At 45.4% G+C, this 27,745-nt stretch overlaps 1 protein-coding gene across 9 annotated transcripts in view; it reads right to left on the bottom strand.

The window, feature by feature from the left end:
* Nucleotides 1–93: 93 nt before the first annotated feature.
* LOC106607212 (sphingosine 1-phosphate receptor 2) overlaps nucleotides 94–27,745 on the bottom strand; it is a 31,851-nt gene continuing 4,199 nt past the window's right edge. The window contains exons 2-4 of one of the 9 annotated variants that reach the window (XM_014203936.2): nucleotides 18,503–18,668; nucleotides 13,113–13,156; nucleotides 94–3,573 (exon numbers count right to left, since the gene is read on the bottom strand). In XM_014203936.2, the coding sequence (XP_014059411.1) occupies nucleotides 2,287–3,408 (1,122 nt within the window). In that variant the 5' untranslated portion in view covers nucleotides 3,409–3,573; nucleotides 13,113–13,156; nucleotides 18,503–18,668 and the 3' untranslated portion in view covers nucleotides 94–2,286. Of the gene's footprint in view, nucleotides 3,574–5,956; nucleotides 7,898–13,091; nucleotides 13,157–15,616; nucleotides 16,138–18,502; nucleotides 18,669–27,745 lie in introns of those variants that run through there. The other 8 variants (XM_045720480.1, XM_045720481.1, XM_014203937.2 and 5 more) reach the window with 8 other exon arrangements.

Here is a 27,745-nt window from a genome sequence, read left to right on the forward strand (position 1 = left end):
GGACATGTTTTTCCACATACAATACATGAACAAATATGAACTTGTGTGCACACATTCACTTTGTTTAAAAACACACACACAAAACACATTGGATTCTTTAGATTTCATTTATTTTATAAAAAGGAATGCATTTAAAAAAACAATTATGTACCACTATTAGTGTTTAAGATGTACCGGTTTGACACAGGCATCATGCTACTGGACACACAAGACATTCCATACATGAACACAGTTCTTACATACATACTGTACATACTTACATACATAGTCATTCATATATTTATACAAATCATACAGGGTTAGGCAACACATGAATGAAGTGATAGGTATGTTTGCGCTGTCTTTTAAGAAACCCCGGGAGAGAGCAGGCAGTCAGGCAATATGGAATCTGCCAAAGTGCTTTCACTATTCCTACTGGTCTGGCCTAGCCTGGAATCTACATTTATATTCTCAGTTTATTGTGAAACAGAGCATATCAGTTTGGATTCCAGGCTAGGGCTCGCTGTCTAACTAGCAGGCTGCAAAAACCTGCATGATGAGGACCAGAAGCGTGGCCAAGTGAGAGTGAGTGTGTGTCTGTACAAAGGCAGATGAGGTTCTTCCTGAACAACAGGAACCGCTTTTTGAAACACAGGACTTCCTGTCGTTAGACGAAGTAGAGTTTATTTAGGCACCTAAGACAATAAAGAGGACGACCTCTCGTGTGAAGGGAATGGAGACCTGTGCTCCCCGTTAAACTGGATCTTCTCTCCTTTATGGAGGGGGAGAGGGATAATTGGGATTAGGGAAGATGAGACGTGTCTACTCTGGACTAATCCCATGTCTTCCAGTGTTGAACAGGACACTGTACTATTTTTCAACCATTCTACCTGGACTGGCTTGGTGGTGATATTCCTGTTATTTGTTGTGGTCTGTTTTTAAGACTTCACAGTGAGATTGACCTACCCTGTTTAATCCCACTCTCTGCACCTCAATGATCAATAATACTGTCAAAAATAGAGCGGTCTCGCTCCAAACACTTCATACTTACATTCAGGCCCATTCCCCTGGAGCAAGGCCCAATAATAACAGAAAGCACACTGCCACTGCGTTGCTACAACATCGTTAAGACAACAGTCCTGTTGGGTATGGGCTTCTGGGCAGCTGTCATTGAGTGAAATTTATCAGTGCCAACTCACTTCAGGAAATGCGTTGTCTGATTGGGCCTTCCTCTTAGGAAACGTTAGTTACAAAAGACAACAGTAGCGCGAGAGGGACAGATTTGCAGAGAGAGAGAGAGAGAGAGAGAGAGAGAGAGAGAGAGAGAGAGAGAGAGAGAGAGAGAGAGAGAGAGAGAGAGAGTTAATGAACAAGCTGAACTTACTGGAGTACACCAATACACATTAGTTCTTACAAAGGAGTTAGAATGTCATGCAATATACGTAAGCAGAGTACTTTTGTTTTTGCAGTTAATCAAAGGGATCTATGCATGTTAATATATGAGGATATATAGCCCTGGTTTAGAGGGGTAATTGTAAGGGTTTTGGCCTGCATGGAGTGCAGTACTGAGTGAGGACAAGTCACTGCCTGGGTGCCTCACGTCTCTCTATATGATGAGTACTGTATGAATCCATACATATATAATTCACTCAGGGAAACTTCTGTGGTTTAACCTTTCAAGAGGGTGACAGCCATAAACAATCACATGTCTACAAAGTGCAATATGTGAAAGCTTTCCATTATCAGGGCGCAGTAAAACACTCCAACAACTCAGCATCACGATTATGTATTATGTATATGGTGTCTGTGGATTTGGCTTTCCATAAGAGTCTGCATACATGTAAAACATGCAGAACATGAATTCATGTATCGTTATAATCAAGACTCCCTCAACAAAGATTGTGACTCCACTCTGTGAAAGTCCCTAAGAAAATGTTTAAAACATTGTTTAAAAAAAAAGAAAAGGCTCAGCTATGATTGTGAATTCATTGAATAATAGTGAATTCACTCGAGGATGATTGTGTTATCACGCTCTTGTGGCGAATCGGTTGAATGCTGATTGTGAATTCACACAGGTATGATTGTAATGAGAGTCAACGATGTTGTGACATCTCTCCAGACAAACAGACAGACGGTCGTCTGTGTGGCAGGTCTGGAGTGGGGATGGGGGGTTCACAGGTGTGCTTTCCTCTTTAAGTCTCTTCACCTGCACACAGCCCCATCACACACACTATCCCTCTCACACACCCAGTCTAACAGACACGCGCACACATTCAGAAACACACACTGTGTGATTATTGCATCGGGTCAGACACAGGTGGTGCACTCTGCCTGCATGATGGGCGTGGTCTGGTGTTCGTGTTTGTTGGTGCAGTGCTCCATAGAGCTGGAGCTCTTGAGGGGCACCAGGCATCGGTCGGTGGGGCGCCCGCTGGTCAGCAGTCCCCAGCAGCACAGCACGCGCAGGAACTCTTTTCTCATGTCCTTACTGCGTAGCGTGTAGATCAGCGGGTTGAGTGCCGAGTTGAGCGTGGCGATGCCGAAGAAGATGTCTGCCTTGGAGAGGACGGGGCAGTCCAGCCTGCGGCAGGAGGTGTCCAGGAGGAGGACGGTGAAGGCGGGCAGCCAGCACACGATGAAGACGCCCAGCACAATGGTGACCGTCTTCAGCAGGGCGTAGGCCGGAGAGTTGGTGGCCTCCTGGTGGCTAGAGCGCACGATCAGGTAGATGCGCACGTAAAGGATGCCGATAGAGAGCAGGATGATGCTGAAGATGGTGACCACGAACAGGATGTACTTCTTGGAATAGAGGGGCAGCAAGGCCGAGCACTCAGGCAGGTTGTTGATGCAGTTCCAGCCGATGATGGGCAGGCCCCCCAGGAGGATGGAGGTGACCCAGCACGTCCCGATCAGCAGGAACATACGACACGTCCTGTTAGAACCGTACACCCTGACCTTGGTGATGGCGATGTAGCGCTCGATGGCGATGGCCAGCAGGCTGAAGACGGAGGCGGCCAGCGCTATAAAGGCTGTGCCCTCCCGGATGAACCACTGCACCGGCACCAACTCAAAGGTCCTTGGCCCTGATAGGAAGATGTTGGCGATGTAGGCTGAGCCGGCCAGCAGGTCGGAGAAGGCTAGGTTCCCGATGAAGAAGAACATGGCGGTGTGGAACTTCTTGTTGCGGAACACGGCAATGAGCAGCAGCAAGTTCTCCAGAATGATGATGCTGCAGATGATGACGAAGACGATGTTGAGGGAGCTGAGATGGGCCTTCCCGTTGGTGCGCTCCTCCAGCTCCTCCCAGGTCATGTCCTTGGCAAACACATAGTAGGCATGGATCAGGGTCTGGTTATAGTACTGGGAATACTTGCTCTTCATTGCAACAACGGGGTGGCAGAGCACGGTGGCTTTTCGGCAAAGAGTCATTCACACACTGGTATGGTGACGGTAGAGCTGGTCTGGGCCGATGGTCATTCTCTCAAGAGGAGACGTCTGGGAGACGGGGATGACGCAGGGCAGGCAGGCTGAGGGGAGGGACTGTGCCCGTCCCAGAATCACGTCTCAGTTGCCCAGGAAGCCTGGTTGGGTCACCTGCAGAGAAACAGAGAGACATGGTCAGGATTTCCAACAGGGCATATAATAGTGTGCATCGTGTGATTTTAACCAATTATGAGAAGGCAATGCCTACTAATTGGTTGATGATATCATTGGAAACACCTTTTTTACTACAAAACATAGAAAAGCATAATTTCCGCATATGTTGACGTTGGGGTGGTGCTGGAGATGATGAATATAAAGTAGAATTATTTATTTTTTAAATATCCCTTAAAATAGACATTTTAAAGGGGGAAAAAGGTTGATTCAAGTGTCGACTCATCTAGGGGAGACAAAGTAATGAGTTGGTCTGTGTTACAGTGAAATAGTTTATTAAGGTCAGACTTGCTTAAGACACAAATCAGAGCAGTTGTGTGTGTGATGTGTGTGTGACTGATTCTTACTGCCATAGGGCCTGCTTTGGCCTGTGGACCTGGGGTGATCAGACATTTCTTAGGGTTCAAAAATAGATCCAATCTGGACAGATCTGGCGTCTGCCTTTAGGCACAACTCTCCCCTGAGCATTACACAGAAAGGACAGTGTGTGACCACATGTGCAAATCCTGCAAATACACTGTGTACTTTGTCCCTTTGCTACATCTCCAGCTAAACACCCACACAGGCAGACAGTTGCTGCTTTTGTCTGTGCAACAGGATTGGAATGGCAGTAAGGAGATAGTGTATTAGTGTTGAGCTTTGAGAGACTCAAGGGCAAGGTTTACGTCATCATAATAACCTACCATGAAGAGTTACACTCTTTGACCAATCTGGAACTGTAATTCCTAGGGAAATCAGTACGAGGACACATAGGAAACAGATATTTTTCTTCCAGAACAGTAGCCTAGACAGAGATCACCTGTAGACTGTAGCCTCAGAACCTAATGGTCCATCAGGCTAGAACAGACAGCAGCCAGGTCTGTCCGTCTACCGAGGATTCCTCTCACCATTTCTAAGCACTTTGCTGTCAACACTCTGCTCCGTCACACCATTGTTGTCGGACTGAGAAACATTTAACTCCATTGAACTCCCTCTAACTCCAGCATAGCAGCATAGATCGTGGATCAGCCAGACTAGGGCCAGGGGCAGGCCTCAATGTGAAGTCCCCCAAACCGTGGAGGGCATTTCACAACCCTACCAATAAGTAAACAACAGAAAGATGGGGACTTTCCAGACTTGTGGGAAGTATATGATTAACCAATCTAAAGTGAAATGAAAACTCTATTCCCATGGTCATTGGTTAAGATAGTTGTAAAAGCCACAGTTGGGTCATAACATTTTAATTAGCAGATGTGTGTTACTGGTTTTCAGATCCACTCTATCCTTAAACATTTACATTCAATAATGAATTCAAATTAAGCCGTTCATTTGAATGGTACAGTTTAAATAATTACTTTCAAACAAATTGATAAGGGAATTACATGTTTAAAGGTAATGATTAAAATATTCCACCCTGAAACGTAACTATTAGTGATTATTAGTTTATATAGCATGTATAATGAATGATTAAAGTACTAAACATAAGTACAATAAGGTTTGGTAGAGACAGGTGAGGGATAGAAATGTGTGTGTGTGTGTCCAAGAAAATACCAATAACAATTCAACTGTGTTTGACCCGACCTGGCTAGAACTCTGAGAAACTTATGATAGGACAGGGAGTCATTTTCAAGGTTCCTATAATCTCGGGGGAATGGAACTGACAGCGCTGGGTAGTGATAAACAGTGGTGAGAACTCTGGGGAGGGATACAACCCACCTACTGTTTGTGTGTATGTATGTATGTGCGTAGGATATCTACTGTTTGTGTGGATGTATGTGCGTAAATAGAGAGTGAGTTATAAAATGGATGTCTTTGTATTATGGACTTCAGAACGTTCTCGTGAATAAACTGTACAGACCTTTTGCAGAAGCTGAGTCTTTGACTAATTATTATTAAACCCAGGGTCTTACAAACCTCGGGGATTGGTCAAAGCTTATTGATTGTTAGTTATTATCATTGGGATTCAAAATTCTCTTGACACAAATGCATGCAAATAACACACTTGTCCATAAAGAAAGATTGGAATCAGTAGTCAGAAGTCAAAACAGTGGTGAAAGCAAAAGGAGGGTCTGTTAAAACAAAAATAAAAGCTGTCCAGCAGTAAAGAGTTTCTGGAAAGCTGATTAGAATCTGAGCTGTTCTCTTAAATACGTCGACGGTAACGAGATGCCTCTGGAGAACAGCTCATAGTAACCTGATCCTGATGCTTTCACTGCACGCCTCCTCTCTACAGCCTGAACTGCTGCTGCCTGCTTCATTTCTCTATTCTAAATGGTTTTACTGCTGGTTTGGGTAGCTAGCTAGGTAGTCTAACTGTCGTCCTGTCTACTGGGCTGTGACAAACCTCAGTGAGGGTGGAGAGCGGGGCTGGGCTGGGGAGAGTGGAATGAGCGGCGTGCCCATGTGGAATGGCATCTGGACACAAAGGCAGGAATCTGAGACATCGCTGTGACGCACACAAAAACCTCATGCACTCACACACTGATACCAGCACACACAGACCCCCACATATAAGCCGTCATGGAAGGCTTCAACGTCATGTGCCAGTCCATGCACCGTACACAGGAATGAAATGTACTGAACATAGCCCTATACACACTTTCACAAAACACACACACACCTAAGAGTATATACTCAACACACAGAGAGCTGAGGAGAGCAGCACACGAGTCCAGCTGCGCACACACACATAGGTTGAACACACACAAAGCTGCTCTTGGCTACCAATAATAACCAGCATGCTCTGCTGTTTCCTCAAGCAGGAACAAAAGAACAATAGTCTCCTTCAGTGTGGAGGAGCTCTGCCTTTCAGCCTGAATAACACAGCCACACCAAGCCATGCTGGAGTCACTCCCTCCCTGGTCAGACTACTCCCAATAGGGCTACTGCAACTGTATTAGCCGTTGGATGTGTGCTGATGTATGCCCATTTTATGCTGGGGTCAAATCCAATGTCCCCTCTGTGGAACAATACAGTTGATTCAATTCAATTAATATATTCCTATTTCCTTTCCAGAATCACAGCATCAGGTCTCCGCCCGTCCCCCGGTTTCCTGTGTCCATAAGTAGAGAGAAATCAGGGCTTGAGGCTGAGTGGCTCTGCCAGCCGCACCAGTGTAATTACATCAGGTTACATTACTACTGCAGACGGTAATGATGTTGTTATTGGAGGAGTCAATATAAACCAGCTCTCTAAAAACTGCTGAGATTGAACAGAGCAAGAGGAGATGATGTGATGTTTTGGAAGCAGCTTTTTCCTTCCTCTCAGCTCATCTTTCAGTTAGTTCTCTTCAGTCAGATTTGTAAAGGAGAGTTACCCGACTGTTTTCCGAATTTGCTCGTAGACAGCAGCTCAAGGTCCCGTCAGACTGTGCGTCACCGTGGAGACCTTGGCGTGCCACATGACATCTCTGTGATCAGGGGATTTGACAGCGTGTGAAACCTGATGGGCTGGTTTACTTGCAGTGCTGTTGTCTCGCACTTGATCTGCCCTGCCCTGTGCCACACAGGCCCAGACGTCTCCACGGCAACTAGCTGACAGACAGGACATGAGAGCAGCAGACTTCCTGCTCCACTGCTCTGTAGTCCCGAACCTCATACGGCACGAGACAAAGCTGTGCACTGTGTTGACCCCTCATACATCACACATCACTGTCATATCCCAGCTGCTGTAGCCATAACAGATAAACACATGCGCAGCACCAAGACTAAAACACACCTGCCACGATTCCTTCCTTCAACAACAGGACGTGATGAGAGTGACTGAGATGATCGATTACACAGAGGTAGGCCTAGATCCAATGAGAGAACAGGTCTGTGTGCTATGAGAGATTCATGTGGCTCCACTGGCAGGTTTTACTCTGGTGCAAGAACCTAAAGCCTCAGGTTTCTGTATTTCCATGGCTGAAGGCCCTACTCTAACCCACATTAGTGTTCAATGGTCTACTGCAGGACCAGGGGTCTTGGTCAAACAGTACAGGCTGGAGAATGGTGTCGCCATTGTGAGTGTGTAAAAAGAGAGAGAGAGAGATGGATGGATGGATGGATGGATGGATGGAAAGAGAGTGAGAGGAAATAAGAGATAAAAGGCAGCAGCGAGAGACAGGAAGACAAGCACCAGACATACATTTCTCAGGTGTCAGAGATACAGGAAATCAAAAAACACTTTAGGGAGCACATTTGCATCAAGAGAGGAGCCGAAGACGCATCACGAAACGTGTATGCTCATGCTGCATAGCCTAGATATAGGGTCATTATCAAAGCTATGTAAACTCAGCAAAAAAAGAAACGTCCCTTTTTCAGGACCCTGTCTTTCAAAGATAATTCGTAAAAATCCAAATAACTTCACAGATCTTCATTGTAAAGGGTTTAAACACTGTTTCCCATGCTTCAAATCAAATCCAAGTTTATTTGTCACGTGCACCGAATACAAAAGGTGTAGACCTTGCAGTGAAATGCTTACTTACAGGCTCTAACCAATAGTGCAAAAAAGGTATTAGGTGAACAATAGGTAAGTAAAGAAATAAAACAACAGTAAAAAGAAAGTGAAAAATAACAGTAGCGAGGCTATAGAAGTTGCGAGGCTACATACAGACATCGGTTAGTCAGGCTGATTGAGGTAGTATGTACATATAGATATGGTTAAAGTGACTATGCATATATGATGAACAGAGAGTAGAGGTAGCGTAAAAGAGGGGTTGGCGGGTGGGACACAATGCAGATAGCCCGGTTAGCCAATGTGCGGGAGCACTGGTTGGTCGGCCCAATTGAGGTAGTATGTACATGAATGTATAATTAAAGTGACTATGCATACATGATAAACAGAGAGTAGCAGCAGCTTAAAAATAGGGGTTCAGGAGTCTTATGGCTTGGGGTTAAAAACTGTTGAGAAGCCTTTTTGTCCTAGACTTGGCACTCTGGTACCGCTTGCCATGCGGTAGTAGAGAGAACAGTCTATGACTGGGGTGGCTGGGATCTTTGACAATTTTTAGGGCCTTCCTCTGACACTGCCTGGTGTAGAGGTCCTGGATGGCAGGCAGCTTAGCCCCAGTGATGTACTGGGCCGTACGCACTACCCTCTGTAGTGCCTTGCGGTCAGAGGCCGAGCAATTGCCATACCAGGCAGTGATGCAACCAGTCAGGATGCTCTCGATGTTGCAGCTGTAGAACCTTTTGAGGATCACAGGACCCATGCCAAATCTTTTTAGTTTCCTGAGGGGGAATAGGCTTTGTCGTGCCCTCTTCACAACTGTCTTGGTGTGTTTGGACCATTCTAGTTTGTTGTTGATGTGGACACCAAGGAACTTGAAGCTCTCAACCTGCTCCACTACAGCCCCGTCGATGAGAATGGGGGCGTGCTCGGTCCTCCTTTTCCTGTAGTCCACAATCATCTCCTTAGTCTTGGTTATGTTGAGGGATAGGTTGTTATTCTGGCACCACCCGGCCAGGTCTCTGACCTCCTACCTATAGGCTGTCTCGTCGTTGTCGGTGATCAGGCCTACCACTGTTGTGTCGTCTGCAAACTTAATGATGGTGTTGGAGTCATGCCTGGCCATGCAGTCGTGAGTGAACAGGGAGTACAGGAGGGGACTGAGCACACACCCCTGGGGAGCTCCAGTGTTGAGGATCAGCATGGCAGATGTATTGCTAGCTACCCTCACCACCTGGGGGCGGCCCGTCAGGAAATCCAGGATCCAGTTACAGAGGGAGGTGTTTAGTCCCAGGATGCTTAGCTTAGTGATGAGCTTTGAGGGTACTATGGTGTTGAGCGCTGAGCTGCAGTGAATGAATAGCATTCTCACATAAGTGTTCCTTTTGTCCAGGTGGGAAAGGGCAGTGTGGAGTGCAATAGAGATTGCATCATCTGTGGATCTGTTTGGGCGGTATGCAAATTGGAGTGGGTTTAGGGTTTCTGGGATAATGGTGTTGATGTGAGCCATTAACAGCCTTTCAAAGCACTTCATGGCTACGGACGTGAGTGCTAAGGGTCTGTAGTCATTTAGGCAGGTTGCCTTTGTGTTCTTGGGCACAGGGACTATGGTGGTCTGCTTGAAACATGTTGGTATTACAGACTCAATTAGGGACATGTTGAAAATGTCAGTGAAGACACCTGCCAGTTAGTCAGCACATGTCTGGAGCACACGTCCTGGTAATCCGTCTGGCCCCGCAGCCTTGTGTATGTTGACCTGTTTAAAGGTCTTACTCACGTCAGCTATGGAGAGCGTGATCACACAGTTGTCCGGAACAGCTGATGCTCTCATGCATGCCTCAGTGTTGCTTGCCTCGAAGCGAGCATAGAAGTGATTTAGCTCGTCTGGTAGGCTCGTGTCACTGGGCAGCTCGCGGCTGTGCTTCCCTTTGTAGTCTGTAATAGTTTGCAAGCCTTGCCACATAAGATGAGCGTCGGAGCCGGTGTAGTATGATTCAATCTTATCCCTGTATTGACGCTTTGCCTGTTTTATGGTTCGTCGCAGGGCATAGCAGGATTTCTTGTAAGCTCGCGGGTTAGAGTCCCGCACCTTGAAAGCGGCAGCTCTACCCTTTAGCTCAGAGCGAATGTTGCCTGTAATCCATGGCTTCTGGTTGGGGGTATAGACGTACAGTGACTGTGGGGACGACGTCCTCGATACACTTATTGTTAAAGCCAGTGACTGATGTGGTGTACTCCTCAATGCCATCGGAAGAATCCCGGAACATGTTCCAGTCTGTGATAGCAAAACAGTCCTGTAGTTTTTTATAGACCGAGTCACTGGTGCTTCCTGCTTTAATTTTAGCTTGTAAGCAGGAATCAGGAGGATAGAGTTTTAGTCGGATTTACCAAATGGAGGGCGAGGGAGAGCTTTGTACGCGTCTCTGTGTGTGGAGTACAGGTGATCTAGAATTTTTTTCCCTCTGGTTGCACATTTAACATTTGGTAGAACTGATTTCAGTTTCCCTGCAGTAAAGTCTCTGGCCACTAGGAGTGCCGCCTCTGGGTGAGTGGTTTCCCGTTTGCTTATTTCCTTATACAGCTGACTGAATGCGGTCTTAGTGCCATCATCTGTCTGTGGTGGTAAATGAACAGCCACGAAAAGTATAGCGGAAAACTCTCTAGGCAAGTAGTGTGGCCTGCAATTTATCACAATATACTCTACTTCAGGCGTGCAAAATCTAGAGACTTCCTTAGATTTCGTGCACCAGCTGTTTACAAATATGCATAGACCCCTCCCCTTACCGGAGTGTACTGTTCTATCTTGCCGGTGCAGCGTATATCCCGCTAGCTGAATATCCATGCGTCATTCAGCCACGATTCCGTGAAACATAGGATATTACAGTTTTTGATGTCCAGTTGGTAGGATATTCGTAATCGTACCTCGTCTAATTTATTGTCCAATGATTGCATGTTGGCGAGTAGTATTGACGATAACGGCAGCTTTCCCCCTCGCCTTCTGCGGGTCCTCACGAGGCATCCGGCTCTTTGTCCTCTGTACCTGCATCGCTTCCTCTTGCAAATAGCGGGGATAGCGGCCCTGTCGGGTGCTTGGAGAATGTCCTGTGCGTCCTGCTTGTTTTAGAAAAAAATCTTTGTCTAATCTGAGGCGAGTGATCGCTATCTAGAAGCTCTTTTTTTCCATAAGATATGGTGGCAGAAACATTATGTACAAAGTAAGTTACAAATAACGCGAAAAAACACATAATAGCACAATTGGTTGGGCACCCGTAAAACTGCTACCATTTCTTCCGGCGCCATTTTGAGAATTACTCAATGAACCATAAACAATTAATGAACATGCACCTGTGGAACGGTCGTTAACACACTAACAGCTTAGGCAATTAAGGCCACAGTTACAAAAGGGTATGACACTAAAGAGGCCTTTCTACTGAAAAACACCAAAAGGAAGATGCCCAGGGTCGCTGCTCATCTGTGTGAACGTGCCTTGGGCATGCTGCAAGGAGGCATGAGGACTGCAGATGTGGCTAGGGCAATAAATTGCAATGTCCGTACTGTGAGACGCCTAAGACAGCGCTACAGGGAGACAAGACGGACAGCTGATTGTCCTCGCAGTGGCAGACCACGTGTAACAACTGCACAGGATTGGTACATCCAAACATCACACCTGCGGGACAGGTACAGGATGGCAACAACAACTTCCCGAGTTACACTAGGAACGCACAATCCCTCCATCAGTGCTCAGACTGTCCGCAATCGGCTGAGAGAGGCTGGACTGAGGGCTTGTAGGCCTGTTGTAAGGCAGGTCCTCACCAGACATCACCGGCAACAACGTCGCCTATGGGCATAAACCCACCGTCGCTGGATCAGACAGGACTGGCAAAAAGTGCTCTTCACTGACTTTGTCAGTTGCCTACCAGGGGTGATGGTCGGATTCGCGTTTATTGTTGAAGGAATGAGCATTACACCAAGGCCTATACTCTGGAGCGGGATCGATTTGGAGGTGGAGGGTCCGTCATGGTCTGGGGAGGTGTGTCACAGCATCATCGGACTGAGCTTGTTGTCATTGCAGGCAATCTCAATGCTGTGCGTTACAGGGAAGACATCCTCCTCCCTCATGTGGTACCCTTCCTGCAGGCTCATCCTGACATGATCCTCCAGCATGACAATGCCACCAGCCATACTGCTTGTTCTGTGCATGATTTCCTGCAAGACAGGAATGCTAGTGTTCTGCCATGGCCAGCGAAGAGCCTGGATCTCAATCCCATTGAGCACGTCTTGGACCTGTTGGATCAGAGGGTGAGGGCTAGGGCCATTCCCCCCAGAAATGTCCGGAAACTTTCAGGTGCCTTGGTGGGAGAGTGGGGTAACATCTCACAGCAAGAACTGGCAAATCTGGTGCAGTCCATGAGGAGGAGATGCACTGCAGTACTTAATGCAGCTGGTTGCCACACCAGATACTGACTGTTACTTTTGATTTTGATCCTCCCCCCCCCTTTGTTCAGGGACACATTATTCCATGTCTGTGGAACTTGTTCAGTGTATGTCTCAGTTGTTGAATCTTGTGTTCATACAAATATTTACACGTTAAGTTTGCTGAAAATATACGCAGTTGACAGTGAGGACGTTTCTTTTTTTGCTGAGTTTAGTTTGTCACCATGTAGCCCATCTTGTTTGTCTCCAACACCAAGGTTGTTTTACATCCACAAATGATCAGAACTAAAAACAACCAGATAATCTGTTTTACATAATCAAAGCTGCTCCAAGTTTATCAAGCAATGTGTATTTATTACGATATTCAAATGAACCATGCTGAATATTCAGGAGGCTAAATAGTAAAGATCTTCTGAAACCTTATCCTCTGGCTCGACTGGTACATACAGCCTGGTAACACTGTGCAACAAAGTGGGACTTGAAAGGGGGTTGTAGTAGATGGGACTTAGAAAAATAAATGTTCTCTCTCATTAACCATATAATTTTTGGGAAGCCCAATTGATTCTGAGTTCAGGCATATACATTTTAAATGTGAAAACTATTTCTAAGATGCGTACTTTCAGATTTTCCAAACTCACCGGTGTTGCTTGCACTTTGAAGTCCACAATGTAGGGGGGAGGTTCTAAGGGTTAGCCAAATGATGATGATGGACAGAGAGAGAGAGAGAGAGAGAGAGAGATCAGCCAATTATTACTGATCAGCCAATTAAAACCAGTGCTTGTTTCAAGACCCGTTCTGAGGCGCTGTAAAACCAGACGGTTCGACAGAGAGCCGGCTGGTGGACAAAATTATCCGGTTCCTAACACCACACTGAGACAAAGCCCCCCCCCCCCGCACTGTGGTCATGTGACCAACTGATAGCTCCCTGCTCTCACAAAAGCCCCAGGTGGTGTTTTCCCTTTCCCAGCAACACCTGATAAGCCCCAATTAGCAGTGTGTCTGTGTGCCTGCTGCCCCCCTCCCAAATAGCTGTTCCATTACCCACCTGCTGTCACTGCAGCACTCACAGCTACCCAGCTCCACTTTCTCCTGCTGCAGGGGAAACCAGTCAACCTAGACATCAGTGTTTGAGATACCTCAGACACAACATCGTCTTGTATAACTGCACTCAGTCACATGGACACACGGAGACGTACATACATATACAGTACCCTGAGTGTTCAAAACATTAGGAACACTAATATTGAGTTGCACCCCCCTTTGTCCCCAGAACTTCCTCATTTCGTCGGGTCATGGACTACAAGGTGTCGAAAGCGTTCCACATGGATGCCGACACATGTTGACTAACTTGTTTTAACTGGGCCCTCACCGTTTCACCGTTTCCTGCGCCAATGAGCTTGGAACAGACACAGCTGCATTTGCACAACGGAGAAGTGTTCAGGTAGCCTATTTCATGGGATCAGCCAGTGGCGGTTCTAGCTTGTATGGCTCCCAGGGCGAACCCCCCCTTTAGAAAGAAAAACAACAACTATTCTGCACTAACTGTCATTTTTATTCGGACATTTGGAACAACACAAATAAATAATAACATTTAAAACTATATAAACATAAAAATATATACAAAAATAAGACTCAAATATCAAAAAGATGTAATAAAGACAAATAGAAACACGCGTTGATTTGGCACTCGAGCATTAATACATTACCCAAGTCACATAATGAAACAATGAATGCGCACAAATTAACGGGAAACAGAGAGTGTATTCTGGAGAGGGGACGCGCCTATAGTGCGTTTTTGACACAAACCCATTCCCTTCTTGTGTAGACATTTTTAATTAGGGATGTCATTTATGAAAATACTAGGCTGTAGTGTGTAGAGCACAACTCAAATTATTTTAGATCGGCCTACAAGAGAAAATGCATGTGAAACATTAACACTAGAACTCCCAAGGCCGGAAACCTGACTGTTTTCAGTTTTGTAATTTCAATATAAACCTTACACCTGACTCTTCCAAAACATATTTGTATTTTACAGTCTAGCAGTACTCTCAGACAAATGTCATAAAAGACAAAAACTTTGAGCATCTCATCCTAAAAGCACCATGACGGTCAAAATGACCATATCATATTTAACAGTAGACTAGCCAGGCCTTGAGGAGCACCAATAGCCACCAGTCTAATAAATCCATTTAACTAGAAAAGCCTGGCCTCATAGAACCCCCCTTCGTGCCAATGTCATTTAGTTGTGTTTATGAAGGTGTTCAGTAACAGAATACAAAACGTAAATATTTGAAAGAACATAACATTTTTCATTAGTTTATGTTCCTGTAGGCTAGATGTAAAAACCCAAAACTAAAAACACAGAATGGACCTCTGTAAGATGATATGGAAGAAGTGCTATTTGGTAAGCTCCTTGTTTCTTTGTTCATGAAAATACCCATCCCCATGCTGCCAAATGCATCTTGCTGTGTTGCGTTAATAATAATAATTATTATAGGTGTAGTTTCAATAAAGTTTAGGTTTAGTTTGGACGGGCCTGGTGGGCAGGCAACTTGTCTTCCAGTCAGAAAATACACTATCATCTGTTATTAGTATTTACAGTCTAAGCGCTTCTGGATCAAGAAATACATTTTCTGACTGTTGCATTTGGTGTCCTGATGTTTCTTATGACATATTTTAACATAATAAATGCATTCATTTAGCAATTAATTCTTTATTATGGAATATTTAAACAATTGAAATATCAAATGGTCAGAATGACGGTCATGGCCTTTCTAGTAGTTATGGAATTCCGGCACGCTGAGTGTTAACGTTCACTGCCTGTGAAGTCAAAGACATTCTGCTTGCATGCGCAGTAATACAGCTGCATTTTTTTATTCTTTCGGATCCATTTGGGTCGGATACAGACCTGACCCAATTTGGATCCGATTCTCTGACATATTTCGGGTCACATCTGGTCCACCTCGGATCCGAATCAGAGGGGGTATTGATTTTGCAAAAAAATGTCAGATGTGAATTTCACAAATCCAATTTGATTTGGATCTAAATTTCCAGATCTGAGATGACCTCTACTTCACACTACCCCTCTATCACATTAAAGCTGTTGTATTAGCATCAAAGCACCAGACAGATGCAATCTTACCTCTGTGGTAGAGTAATTTCTCTCCTCCTCCTAGCTAATCTCTCTCAGGCTTTTAGAGCAGCCAGAGGGTTATGGGTTATCATCATAGTCCCACGCTGGGTAGGACCTCTCTCTGCTGTGATTGGCTGCCTTGTTGGGTTCCATTTTTGGACCGTCTAATGGTGTTGTGAGCATACTCGTTGAGAGCTCTGCTAGCTGTCAGGAGGATTGTTCCATTCTGCACTCCCTCCCCTTAACGCCTCCTCCCCCACACCGGTCCCTGACCACAGGTTCTCACCCTTGACGCCAAGTGCCAACAGTGTCTCTGCGGTATCAACACAAATGCAGTGAGATGGAGCATTAAAGATGTCGGTGCAGGAAGGAAGAGAGATTTATATCTCAGCAGGACTGTGAAACAACGCAGTGTATAAAGTCAAGAAGCAATGGGGCTTGTAAACATACAAGATAAAAGACGTACAACATACAGTGCATTCGGAAAGTATTCAGACTCCTTGACTTTTTCCACATTTTGTCACGTTACAGCCTTATTCTAAAATGGACTAAATAAAAACAATTCCTCAGCAAAAACAGAAATACCTGATTTACATAAGTATTCAGACCCTTTGCTATGAGACTCGAAATTGAGCTCAGGTGCATCCTGTTTCCATTGATCATCCTTGAGATGTTTCTACAACTTGATTGGAGTCCACCTGTGGTAAATTCAACTGATTGGACATGATTTGGAAAGGCATGTCAGAGAAAAAAACCAAGCCATGAGGTCGAAGGAATTGTCCGTAGAGCTACGAGACAGGATTGTGTCGAGGCACTGCAGAGATGGATAATCATCTCTGCAGCACTCCACTAATTCAGGCCTTTATGGTAGAGTAACCAGATGGAAGCCACTCCTCACATGTCAGCCCGCTTGGAGTTTGCCAAAAGGCATATAAAGACTCTCAGACCATGAGAAACAAGATTCTCTGATCTGATGAAACCAAGATTAAACTATTTGGCCTGAATGCCAAGCGTTACGTTTGGTGGAAACCTGGCACCATCCCTACGGCATGGTGGTGGTGGCATCATGCTGTGGGGATGTTTTTCAGCAGCAGGCACTGTGAGACTAATCAGGATCGAGGCAAAGCACAGAGAGCTCCTTGAAAACCTGCTCCAGTGGGCTCAGGACCTCAGACTGGGGCGACGGTTCACCTTCCAACAGGACAACGACTCTAAGCACACAGATAAGACAACGCAGGAGTGGCTTCGGGACAAGTCTCTGAATGTCCTTGAGTGAACCAGCCAGAGTCCGTACCTGAACCCGATCAAACATCTCTGGAGAGACCTGAAAATAGCTGTGCAGCGATGCTCCCCATCCAACCTGACAGCGCTTGAGAGGATCTGCAGAGAAGAATGGGAGAAACTCCCCAAATACAGGTGTGCCAAGCGTCATACCCAAGAAGACTCGAGGCTGTAATCGCTGCCAAGGGTGCTTCAACAAAGTACTGAGTAAAGGGTCTGAATACTTATTTGTGATTTCTGATTTTTAATCAATTAGCAAAAATGTCTAAAAACCTGTTTTTTCTTTGACATTTGGGTATTGTATGTAGACTGATGAGGGAAAAACTTTTTTTTAATTTTTTTTAGGTCAATTTTAGCTGTAACCTAACAACATTTGAAAGCTACTGTACATCCTACATAGAGTATCTACAGCAAGTATTGCCATGATGTGGTTTCTGTTGAACCCATTATAGATCTATAATAGATGCACACATAAACACACTATGGTATGGATCGATAAAACACAAAGCCTACAGCCGCAGAGACTTAAAACAACTCACTCAAAACCTCTTCCTGTCAGACAGACAAACGTTCGATTGGATAAGTGAGAGCTACGCTGAGGTCGGTTTATTTTCAGTTAGATAATTAAAAAATAAATCACAGTTAAAAAACAACAACATTAAATGCACTATGCATTATGTGGGTTGAATGCTGTAACAAAAAATAAAACTAACAAAAGTCCAATGATGGTAGTGACTGCCCATTACTGCTTATTCACATTACTTTATTCCAATATTTCAGTTGTTGTGTATATTACAATTTGTTTTAGGCCTATTTGATGACTACATTATTTCACTGTAAGTCATTATGTCATCTCTATAAAGCTGACAAAGTCACATATTTTAGTTGTTCTTCAAAAGTAAATAAGGCACATTTTATGACTGTTGAATACCAACTAACAAACTTCGATCATGTACACTACATGGCCAAAAGTATGTGGACACCTGCTCGTCGAACATCTCATTCCAAAATCATTGGCATTCATATGCATACAAACTATTTGCATACAAATCTGTAGATGCTCTACAGACGATCAGTAACACTTGCATATCGCCCTTTCCAGATCAGATGAAGGAACCCCCACCCCCGGTCTCTACTGTACCTCAGTCACAGCTCATCCTGCTTCACACACAGACACCCGCTACACTCTCTTCTATAGCTACAAGTCATTACATAGTGGAAACGGCCAGGGAAGGACAAGCCCTCCACAGCCCCAGCCAGCCAGTTAGCCACACACTGAGTTTAGCTTCACAGTCAGGCTGTAGTGGGACTGAATTTGCTGTTGATAGCAGGCGGTAGCAGTGTGTCTCTGTCTCTCTCTCTCTCTCCACATCCCTGAGCCCCAGGGCTCTATCCATGACATGAAGTGATTTCACAGCCATCACTGCAGCATTGATCGCCCTCAGTCAGTTCCCAGAGCAAGGCAGAAGCAGAGTCAGAGCATTCAAGTTCACAGAACCAGCAGGACCAGGGGCAGAGGGGGCAGAAACACTATTTGGATAGTCTATCTGTAGATGCTCTACAGACAAACTAACTAACTACTAACCCTAGCTTTAACCCTAACCCTTATCTTACCCAGGGTAAGTCTTCAGGGCAACAGTCATGCAGTAGGTTGGTGGTATCAGTGATGATCTGTGAGTGAGAGAGCGATTGCAGTGGTTCTCCCCTGGACTTCTTCCTGTCTGGTGTGATCTCCTCTAGATGGCTCAGTGTTGACAGGCACTCAGCCATGCAGCCAGGGCTGAAACCCACACCAAGAGAAAAAAAAACACAAATAGCAACACTGAAACGACACACGTGTGCTAGCGGACCAGACACAGAGATACACACAGACACCTTCAAAATGGCAAAAGAACAATACCATCCCTCACACAGACACACCAGTATAATCTTATCTATATGCATACCACTTTGACACTGATATTCACAACTGTTTAGAGCTCAATTTCCTAAACAAAGGAAATGGCTATGGCGAAATCTCCACGAGCAGTCTCTGGACTTTGACAGTAGAGTGAGAGTGAATCACTTGGTCTGTCTGTGATTTGACCTTTGACATACAGTTCTGTAGCACTGGGCTTCGTGGAGCTGGCTACAGCGTGGGCTGACATTGTGGGGGAGTGAAACTCAGGCTCAAGAGAGAAGAGGCTCTGTCGTTGAGAGACTTGCACTGTTCATATGACCAGCAGGCAGCTAAATGGAAGAAAAAACAGAGGGGAGAAAGAGGGGGTGGTTTTGGGGGGGCGGGGGGCGGTGTGAGAGGAAGAGAGGCTGTTTCTGTGTCGCTCTGTGACTTGTATTGTAGAGAGGCCTGACGGACCAGAGATATGAGATGGAAGCCTGCAATATCTCAGTTTTAAGCTTTAAGAGGAATTCCACAGGGGAACTTTATGCACATTCGGAGAAAGATTAAAAAAAACATGCTGGAAAAATGTCATTGCTGCTTGCTTTGTGTAAACTTGCCAAACCATGACCCAGACATACACATTCACATTCCTCTGGCTCTTCACTGAGATGTATTGTTTAGATTAGTTATAGTGAAATATTAGTCCAGTAATGATCATTGAATGAATATTTACATTACTGCGTAGCTATAGTAGTACAGAGTCAGATAGGCATAATTAATACTGATGCAGAAATACATGTTGTTACATACTGTGACTAGACATCCACTTCTGTTTTTTTGTTACAGAATTCTAAAATTTGCAGAGATGCTGACTACTTCCCCGGAAAAGCACACGTTTTTTAGCTTCAAAGACAGAATGTGTCTTCCTCTCCCCCTTTGTCGTATGGTGTGGGGATTTCATCATTCTGGGATGCTTGTTAAAATCTTGCTGAAGCTGGCAGATTATTTAGGAAGTGTATTTTTATTTTATTTTTTTTAAACACTGAATGATGGGTAATCTTGTAATTAGGGATTAACCTTCCCCTCATCAGCAGATGACAGTTTGAGCACAGCCTCTTTTGGGGGTCTAATTTCTGTCTGCACAGTTCGGTCATGAAGCAATGTTTACTTTCACTGAGTCTCTCTCTCTCTCTCTCTCTCAGTGAAGAGGGTCATCGTGCAGCGGAGCCCCCCGGCAGCGATTGGTAACCCACATGATCGACAGCCCCCCCAATCTACCCGACGGGAGGGGCAAGGCATCAGAGGGGATGGCGCCTTTGAGGCAATTACTGTAATACATTCACCCTCAGACCATTCTGGTCAACCCCTGTCCCACGGGGCACACTGCCAAAATTATTCATATTCTTACGTCGCACAATTCTGCATATTTCTCTTTCATCCGGCGTCCTGATTTAAAGGGACCACATTTCCCTCTGTCCATGTTCCTCCTCCTCTGGTATACTTTACCCTTACCACAGAGATCAAAGCACAGGAGCACGAAGAGGTGATTAAAACCCCATCAGGAAGGACTGATTTCGAACACATCTGGAGCGGACATGTTCTTATAGCTCCGTATTAAGGCCTCATTACTCCATATTCTATTTAAAGGAACCACTCTCTGGTGTGAGGCTGTTCATGAGTCTCATCAGCAACACCATGCAGAAACGGTTTCAGTTGGACACCCCGAGCTGTCTTAACCCCACATCTTACCAACACTCATTTCCCATGAGCAGTTCGCAACAACCTGAGCAGTTCTACGTTGCTCAAGAGATCACAGTAACTAGGCTTCCATCCAATTGGCGACAGATTTTCATGCGAACAGTCGAACGTCAGCATAAAGAAAACATGTGAATTTTCAGACCAGTAGCGCGTTTCAACCAAATGGACTTGCTGCGGATAAAAATCAGTGCGATGACATTTGTATTTGGTACAAGCAAAAAAACATTCTAAAAAAAAAGTTCAATGGGTTTCCGTTACATTTTTCAACTGAACCGATAGTTTTGTCACGTAAAATGTTTAGTTAAATAGCAAATGTCCCTACTCTAGTCTTGGTCCGTGCACTCTAGCCAACATCTCACAGATACAGTGAGGGTTGGGTGGCCTACATCATGAGATTATGGATAAGAGCGAGAATATTTGTATTTGTCAAACGGCAGTCAAGCATCTATCATCGATCATGTCACCAGAACAAGACCCTCGATATTTATTGGAAAGGAGCATCAAGCTCACCTTGCACTTTCACCGCCCTGTGAAGTTCACCATAACTTATTCCATCTGTAGCCTAATAAACGAAATGGTTTCCCGAGTCGTAATGGGAGGACCACACACACACACCATATCATTGCGTGACTCAAGAGTTTACTTTGATATGAAGGTTATTATATCAATATTTGCGCATAAAAAAGGTGTTTCCACCGCATAATACATTTTACAGACACAAAAAGATCCCACCATGTCAAAAGGAACAAATGATCTGTCTGCATTTAAAAGAGTTGTACCTCCACTTTGTTTCCATCATAGCTGTCGTGATTTATTTTTATACAGTATGAACTTACTTGCATAAAAACTGTATGGAAACGTGGTTAGTGTCACAAAGGAAGTGTGGTGGGAAAAGCTAACAGCATGTTAATGTTCTCACGGCAATAAGACACGTACACACTAGTCACATTACTGGTAAACCACAGAGGCAAGGCTCGAAATATTTACACTCAGCAGGGAAGTCTGCTTGTCTCCATCCAGCTCTGAAACTGAAATGCATGCGAGCGCAAGGCTCTGTAGAGTTGGAGCAGGACAAGTCAGTCTTGAACCAGCATCCTGGCTCGCTCAGAACAGTGGGGGGGGGGGGGGCAAGGAGCTCTGTTCTGCTGTTGGACCTGAACATAACCGGTTGGTCTGGATCAGAACCCTTTAGTTTGGAACAATGTGTTCCATTATGGGTCAGATATGGAAATAACAGCTGAGCTCAAGGGAGGATGAGCTGTGCTAGTTTCAGGTTTCAGCAGTGCTGCTATTCTCACACATCTCTGTGTTGTTGTTTAACACAGTCAGGTACTCCTAAATGAATAGGCTTTGAATGCACATTCACATTTCCTTTGTCCCGGCTCCCTGCTCCTATTCTGACCTGATGCTAGGACTTGGACTCCAACCCTACTCCGGTTCTGTTCTACTGCCTGGCTAGGATACTGTGTGTAATGAGGGTTTGGGATCGCGCACAGCATCAGCATGCATGTGATCTTGTATGTGTGTGTATGCATCATGTTGATGAACGGAAGCACTATAGAAGCGGATTCCAAATGCTTTGAGGGATCTCTGTATGTGTGTGCAATATTAGTTGTGTTTGTGTGTGTGTGTGTGTGTGTGTGTGTACACAAATTGGTGGTGAGGGTGCAAGCAGTGACTGTGACAATACAAACTGCATGCTTGTTCCTCTGATGTTCCTGTGGTCTTTCTATGCATCAATAACAGCAGACTGTCACAGGACAGAGAGCTGGGAGGCCACAATAGAGGAGGGGGATGGTGCCAATGAAAGAGATGAGAAATGTATAAAAAATATGATATCATCTATAGGGGTGAACAGAGGGGGACAACGCACTTCTGATTGCTTTCAGCCTCTATTTAGACGCTGCATTGAAGCCTTCCATATTTTATTAACACCGACCTGTATTCAGAGCTTTGACGTCAGAAAAATACATGGTTGCCTAGTGAGAGAACACTCTTTGCAAACATTCAACAAAGTTTCAGACAGGATGACATTTTCTTAAAAATACTGACAAGAGCTAGCCAATGTGTCTCCTGAAAAACAACACGGGTATTTGGACATCCAGAGACCTCCCGAAGCACTGACATAAGAGCGCCAATCCCCCCTGAGACTGGACACGAACTGAAGTACTCATGTAACATACAGTTACAGTACATGGTAAAAGCAGACCACATACAGAGGCAGAGTGAGCTGTACGGAAACAACCCAGGAGGTTAAGTTTCAAGTCACATGCACAAGTACAGTGAAATGCCTTTCTTGCTAACTCAAAGCCCAACAATGCAATAATCAATCATTTATTACTAGAAGAAGAATAAATATGAAATACACAATAAAGTAAGTAAGTAAGCATACTATATACAGCAAATATTTAAAAAGTCTGTTTATATGTGCAGGGATACTGGCGTGATGGAGGGAGATATGTATAGGAATAAGGTGACTAGTTAACAGGATATAAGATAAACAGCTTGTATGTGAGTGGGTGTGCAGGTGTGTAGAGTCAGTATAATGTATGTGCATATTATGTGTGAGTGAGCGAATGATAGAGTGAGTGTTCATGTGTGTGTTGGAGTGACAGTGGGTGTGAGTGTGTAGGGCCCTGTGAGTGTGCATAGACAGTGCAAATACAGAAATAAAAGGTAAATAAAGATACAAGTTAAACTCGGTCCACGTAGCTATTTTGTTAGCTATTTATCAGTCGTATTGCTTTGGCATAGAAGCTGCGCGGCAGCTGAGAAAATTGTCTATGGCTTCGGTGGTTGGGGTCTTTGATGATTTTCCGGGCCTTCTTTTTACACTGCCTAATATAGAGGTCCTGGATGGCAGGGAGCTCGGCCCCAGTGATGTACTAGGTTGTCCGCACAACCCTCTGTAGCGCCATGCGATCAAGGATGGTGCTATTGCTATACCAAGCGGTGATGCAGCCATTCAATATGCTCTCACCGGTACACCTGTAGAACGTTTTGAGGATGAGAGCCCATGCCAAATTTTCAACCTCCTGAGGGGGCAAAGGCGATGTTGCGCCTTCTTCACGGCTGTGCGTTTGGACCATTTTAAGTCTTTAGTGATTTGGACAACGAGGAACTTAAAGCTGTCTACCTGCTCCACTGCCGGCCTGTCGATGTGGATGGGGGCATGGTCGACCCCGCCCCGTTTCCTGTAGTCCACGATAAGCTCCTTGGTCTTGCTGACATTGAGGGAGAGGTTGTTGCTCAAGCACCACACTGTCAAGTCACTGACCTCCTCCCTGTAGGCTGACTCATCATCACCGGTCATTAGACCTACCACCATCGTGTCATCAGCGAACTGATAATGGTGTTGGAGTCATGCGTGACCGCACAGTCGTGGTTGAACCGGGGGGGGGCTAAGCATACACCCCTGTGGGGCCCCTGCGTGAAGGGTCAGCGTGATGGAGGTGATGTTGCCTGCCCTCACCACCTGGGGTAGGCCCATCAGAAAGTCCAGGATCCAGTTGCAGAGGGAGGTGTTCAGACCCAGAGTCCTAAGCTTGGTGACGAGTTTGTAGAGGATGATAGTGTTGAACGCTGAGCTGTAGTCAATGAACCGCATTCTCACATAGGTATTCCTCTTATGTAGGGGGGTGAGGGCAGTGTGGAGAGCAATTGAGATTGAGTCATCTATGGATCTGTTGGGGCAGGATGCCAATTGGAGTGGGTCTAGGATGGCTGGGATGGTAGAGTTAGTGTGTGCCATAACCAGCCTCTCAAATGATTCCAGAAGTGAGCTCTACAGGGCGGTAATCATTGTGGTATGAAGCATTAGAGTTCTTAGGAACAGGGATGGTTGTGGTCATCTTAAAACATGTGGGGAATTACAGACTGGGACAAGGAGAGGTTGAAAATTACTGTGAATATGCCTGCCAGCTCTTCTGCGCATGCTCTGAGAATGGACCCTGGAATACCGTCAGGGCCCGCGGACTTGAGGGTGTTGACCTGATTAAAAACCCTTCTCACGTCGGCCTCAGAGAGTGAGATCACCCAGTCCTCTGGGTCGGTGACAGCCCTCACATCCGGGTCAATGTTGTTGTTGTCAAAGCGTGCATAACATGCATTGAGTTCATCTGGTAGAGAGGCATCGTTGGGCAGATCACTGTTGGGTCTTCCTTTGTAATTTGTAATAGACTGTAGCCCCTGCCACATGCGGCGGGCGTCGGAGCCTGTGTAATATGATTCCACCTAATTCCTATATTGTCCTTTTGCTCGTTTGACTCTGCGGAAGTCATAGCGGGCCTTAACAATAACAGCTGAAATGATTTGGGAGTTTGGGGGATTTTGGGCCATGCTACAACTATTTCACTGCCTTGCAACCTCTCCAAAAGTCCCTTGATGGAACCGTTGTATGTGTATACATGTGTGTATGTATGGTATAATATTGTGAGCAGGTCTGAAAGTACTCTGTCATGCTGTGGGGGTATGGTTTCGAGGGCAGTGAGAGAACGGCTACTTGACTTTGACCGGGAGCAGAGAGATGATCTCACAAGAGTTACAACATTTGACCTGTTGTCACGTTTGGTTGAGACAAACATCGTCCATTTCCAATTGATCTGCCAACTCCTATAAAGCATCCTGAACTGTTGTATGACCTCACTCCAGTTTAGTTACTCGTGGTGTGCGTTTTAAATTTGTGCAGTTCACTTAAAATCCCATTTCAGTGTGTCAGTCAGGAAGTAGGCCAGCCAATACAGTCTGTCAGCCTGCCACATCCATCTTTACTCATAATCACACAGAGATGCATCTCCAATATGTTGTTAATGGAACAGACCTTCTTTCAGAGTTCTAAGTCTCAGTAAGCAGTAAGCTTCCAGAAAGCTTCTCTAAGTATATGGGTGGTCCACAGTGAAGTTAAAAATACTGTATGATATAGACATGCCTTTATCACAACTGTGCAGGATGATTTGAACCAAATCCCTTTAATGATATGTCAGGCATGTTGGTGTGTTGGTGAGGGTATTAGGGTGCGTAGCCATGGATACTTTTATGGTTAAGTGACTAGAGAAGACGGGAGATGTAACAGGACCTTTTAAAGCTGTTGGATTTGGATAAGGAGTTCAAACATCATTCTGACCTGAAATACACCAAACGTTTTCCCTCCTCCAAATATCTGCTCAACTAAATATTTATAAAAGTATTCCTGAGGGCACGTCTGTGTTAGACAGATGTTGTTTTGATATAGTTCCATGTGTCTGTGAAAGATGTTGGGAATGGGGGAAAAAAGCAGAGCAGGCCATATACTTCCTGATCGGAGACACTCCCAGTTCTTGGCTGTGTATCAGAAAGCTACATGTTGTCAGCTGTTTGTTGCAGCTTGTACCTCTGCAGCCTGTGAACAGAAGGCACTTATTTTGCTACAGCTGCCACACCCAGGAAAAGTGTTTTTCAGGCTAGCGGAGATTCTCATTTGGGCAAAAGACCGTCCTCTCATTGACTTCTCCTTCCTCTCTCCTCCGTGACCCGGTAAAACCGATACGTAGTCGAGCGTCAATTCGTTAGTAGGCGAACGAAGGAGGCTGCTCCCCTCCTCGATTACCAACTTCAACAGAGGATGCACAAGAGTATCCACACCACAGGAGGTTGGTGGCACCTTCATTGGGAAGGATGGAATTGTAGTATTGGCTGGAGGGGTATGGTCACAAATACATCGAACACATGGTTTCCATGTGTTTGATGCCATTCCATTCGCTCTGTTTCAGCCATTATTATGAGCCGTCCTCCAATCAGCAGCCTCCACTGATCCTCACGGCAGGTAGCGCAGAAGTGTTAAAATACCCGCCACACCCCCTTTGAGTCAGCTGATGTTTTCCCGAAGGAGAAGAGCATGCACACACTTAAAAACAATGCTACTTATCCTTTTATCTAGAAAATGTATTGCACTAACTACATTTGTTTTGATCACTTTATACATTTAATTTGGGGATCCACCCCTGTAAAGCCATTACACACACTGATTGTGATACAGATAAGAGCTGCAGCACTGACTAAAAATGTAAGTAGTGGATTGACTCGTGACGGTTTCCTTTTAACCCTGCCTGTTCAAGCCAGAACGTTGTTCCCTTCTCTGATCTTTCTGATGTTCGTACCCCTTTAGAAATGGCTGACTAAAGTAAAGTGGTTGTGTGTAGTAGACAACAAGAGCCTTCAGCGTCCCTAAGGATATAGTCTTCTCACTGCTTCGTATTAGCGGCCTCGCTCTCCCAGGACTGGAGCTGAAACATGAGCATCCTTTAGGGACGACCCCACCCACATCTCCCTCCGACTTCAACCCCCCATGTGACCCGGCTTCCGACCTGGCCAAGAAATAATCCCACACATCCAGTTCCCACCGCTGAATTATCATCCATTTATTTATCCATCTGTTTACTTTCTACATTGGTTTATTTATTTGTCCATTGATTTGACTTGCATTTCTCACGCGCTTCTGCTCCTCGCAGTCTTCCTCCACACTGTGTGGATGCTGCTGTCATGTCTGCCTGGTTACACTGTGTGGATGCTGCTGTCATGTCTGCCTGGTTACACTGTGTGGATGCTGCTGTCATGTCTGCCTGGTTACACTGTGTGGATGCTGCTGTCATGTCTGCCTGGTTACACTGTGTGGATGGTTGACTGCTGGTGTGTTGGAGCTGCTAACAGCAGCACTCCAGGACTCTGTCATTTGGGCCAGAGATGAGTGTGTGAAGTGAACATGTGTGAAGAGGGTTGGCAGAGGTCAGTGGCGGCGTGGCGGGTTTTGTTCTAGTGTAATGAGCCGTGAGGTCACATGATCCCAAAGCAGACGGCCAGTCGCCTGGATCAGGTTGTGTCTCTCTCCAGCCTGTCGGCCAGCCCCCCCTCCCCCCCGTAGCACAGGCGTCCCATCCACACCCCCACAACATGCCCATCTCACACCGGATATTGTTCTCCACCTACATACACAGAGTACACCAAACATTAAGAACACCTCCCCCCTTTACCCTCAGAACAGACTCAGTTCATCAGGGCATGGACTCTACAAGGTGTCCAAAGCATTCCACAGGGATGCTGGCCCATGTTGACTCCAATGCTTCCCACAGTTGTGTCAAGTTGGCTGGTTGTCCTTTGGGTGGTGGACCATTCTTGATACACACAGGAAACTGTTGAGCGTGAAAAACCCAGCAGTGTTGTAGTTCTCGACACAAACCAGTGTG

The sequence above is a fragment of the Salmo salar genome, chromosome ssa06 (assembly GCF_905237065.1).
Source record: "Salmo salar chromosome ssa06, Ssal_v3.1, whole genome shotgun sequence".
NCBI lineage: Eukaryota > Metazoa > Chordata > Actinopteri > Salmoniformes > Salmonidae > Salmo > Salmo salar.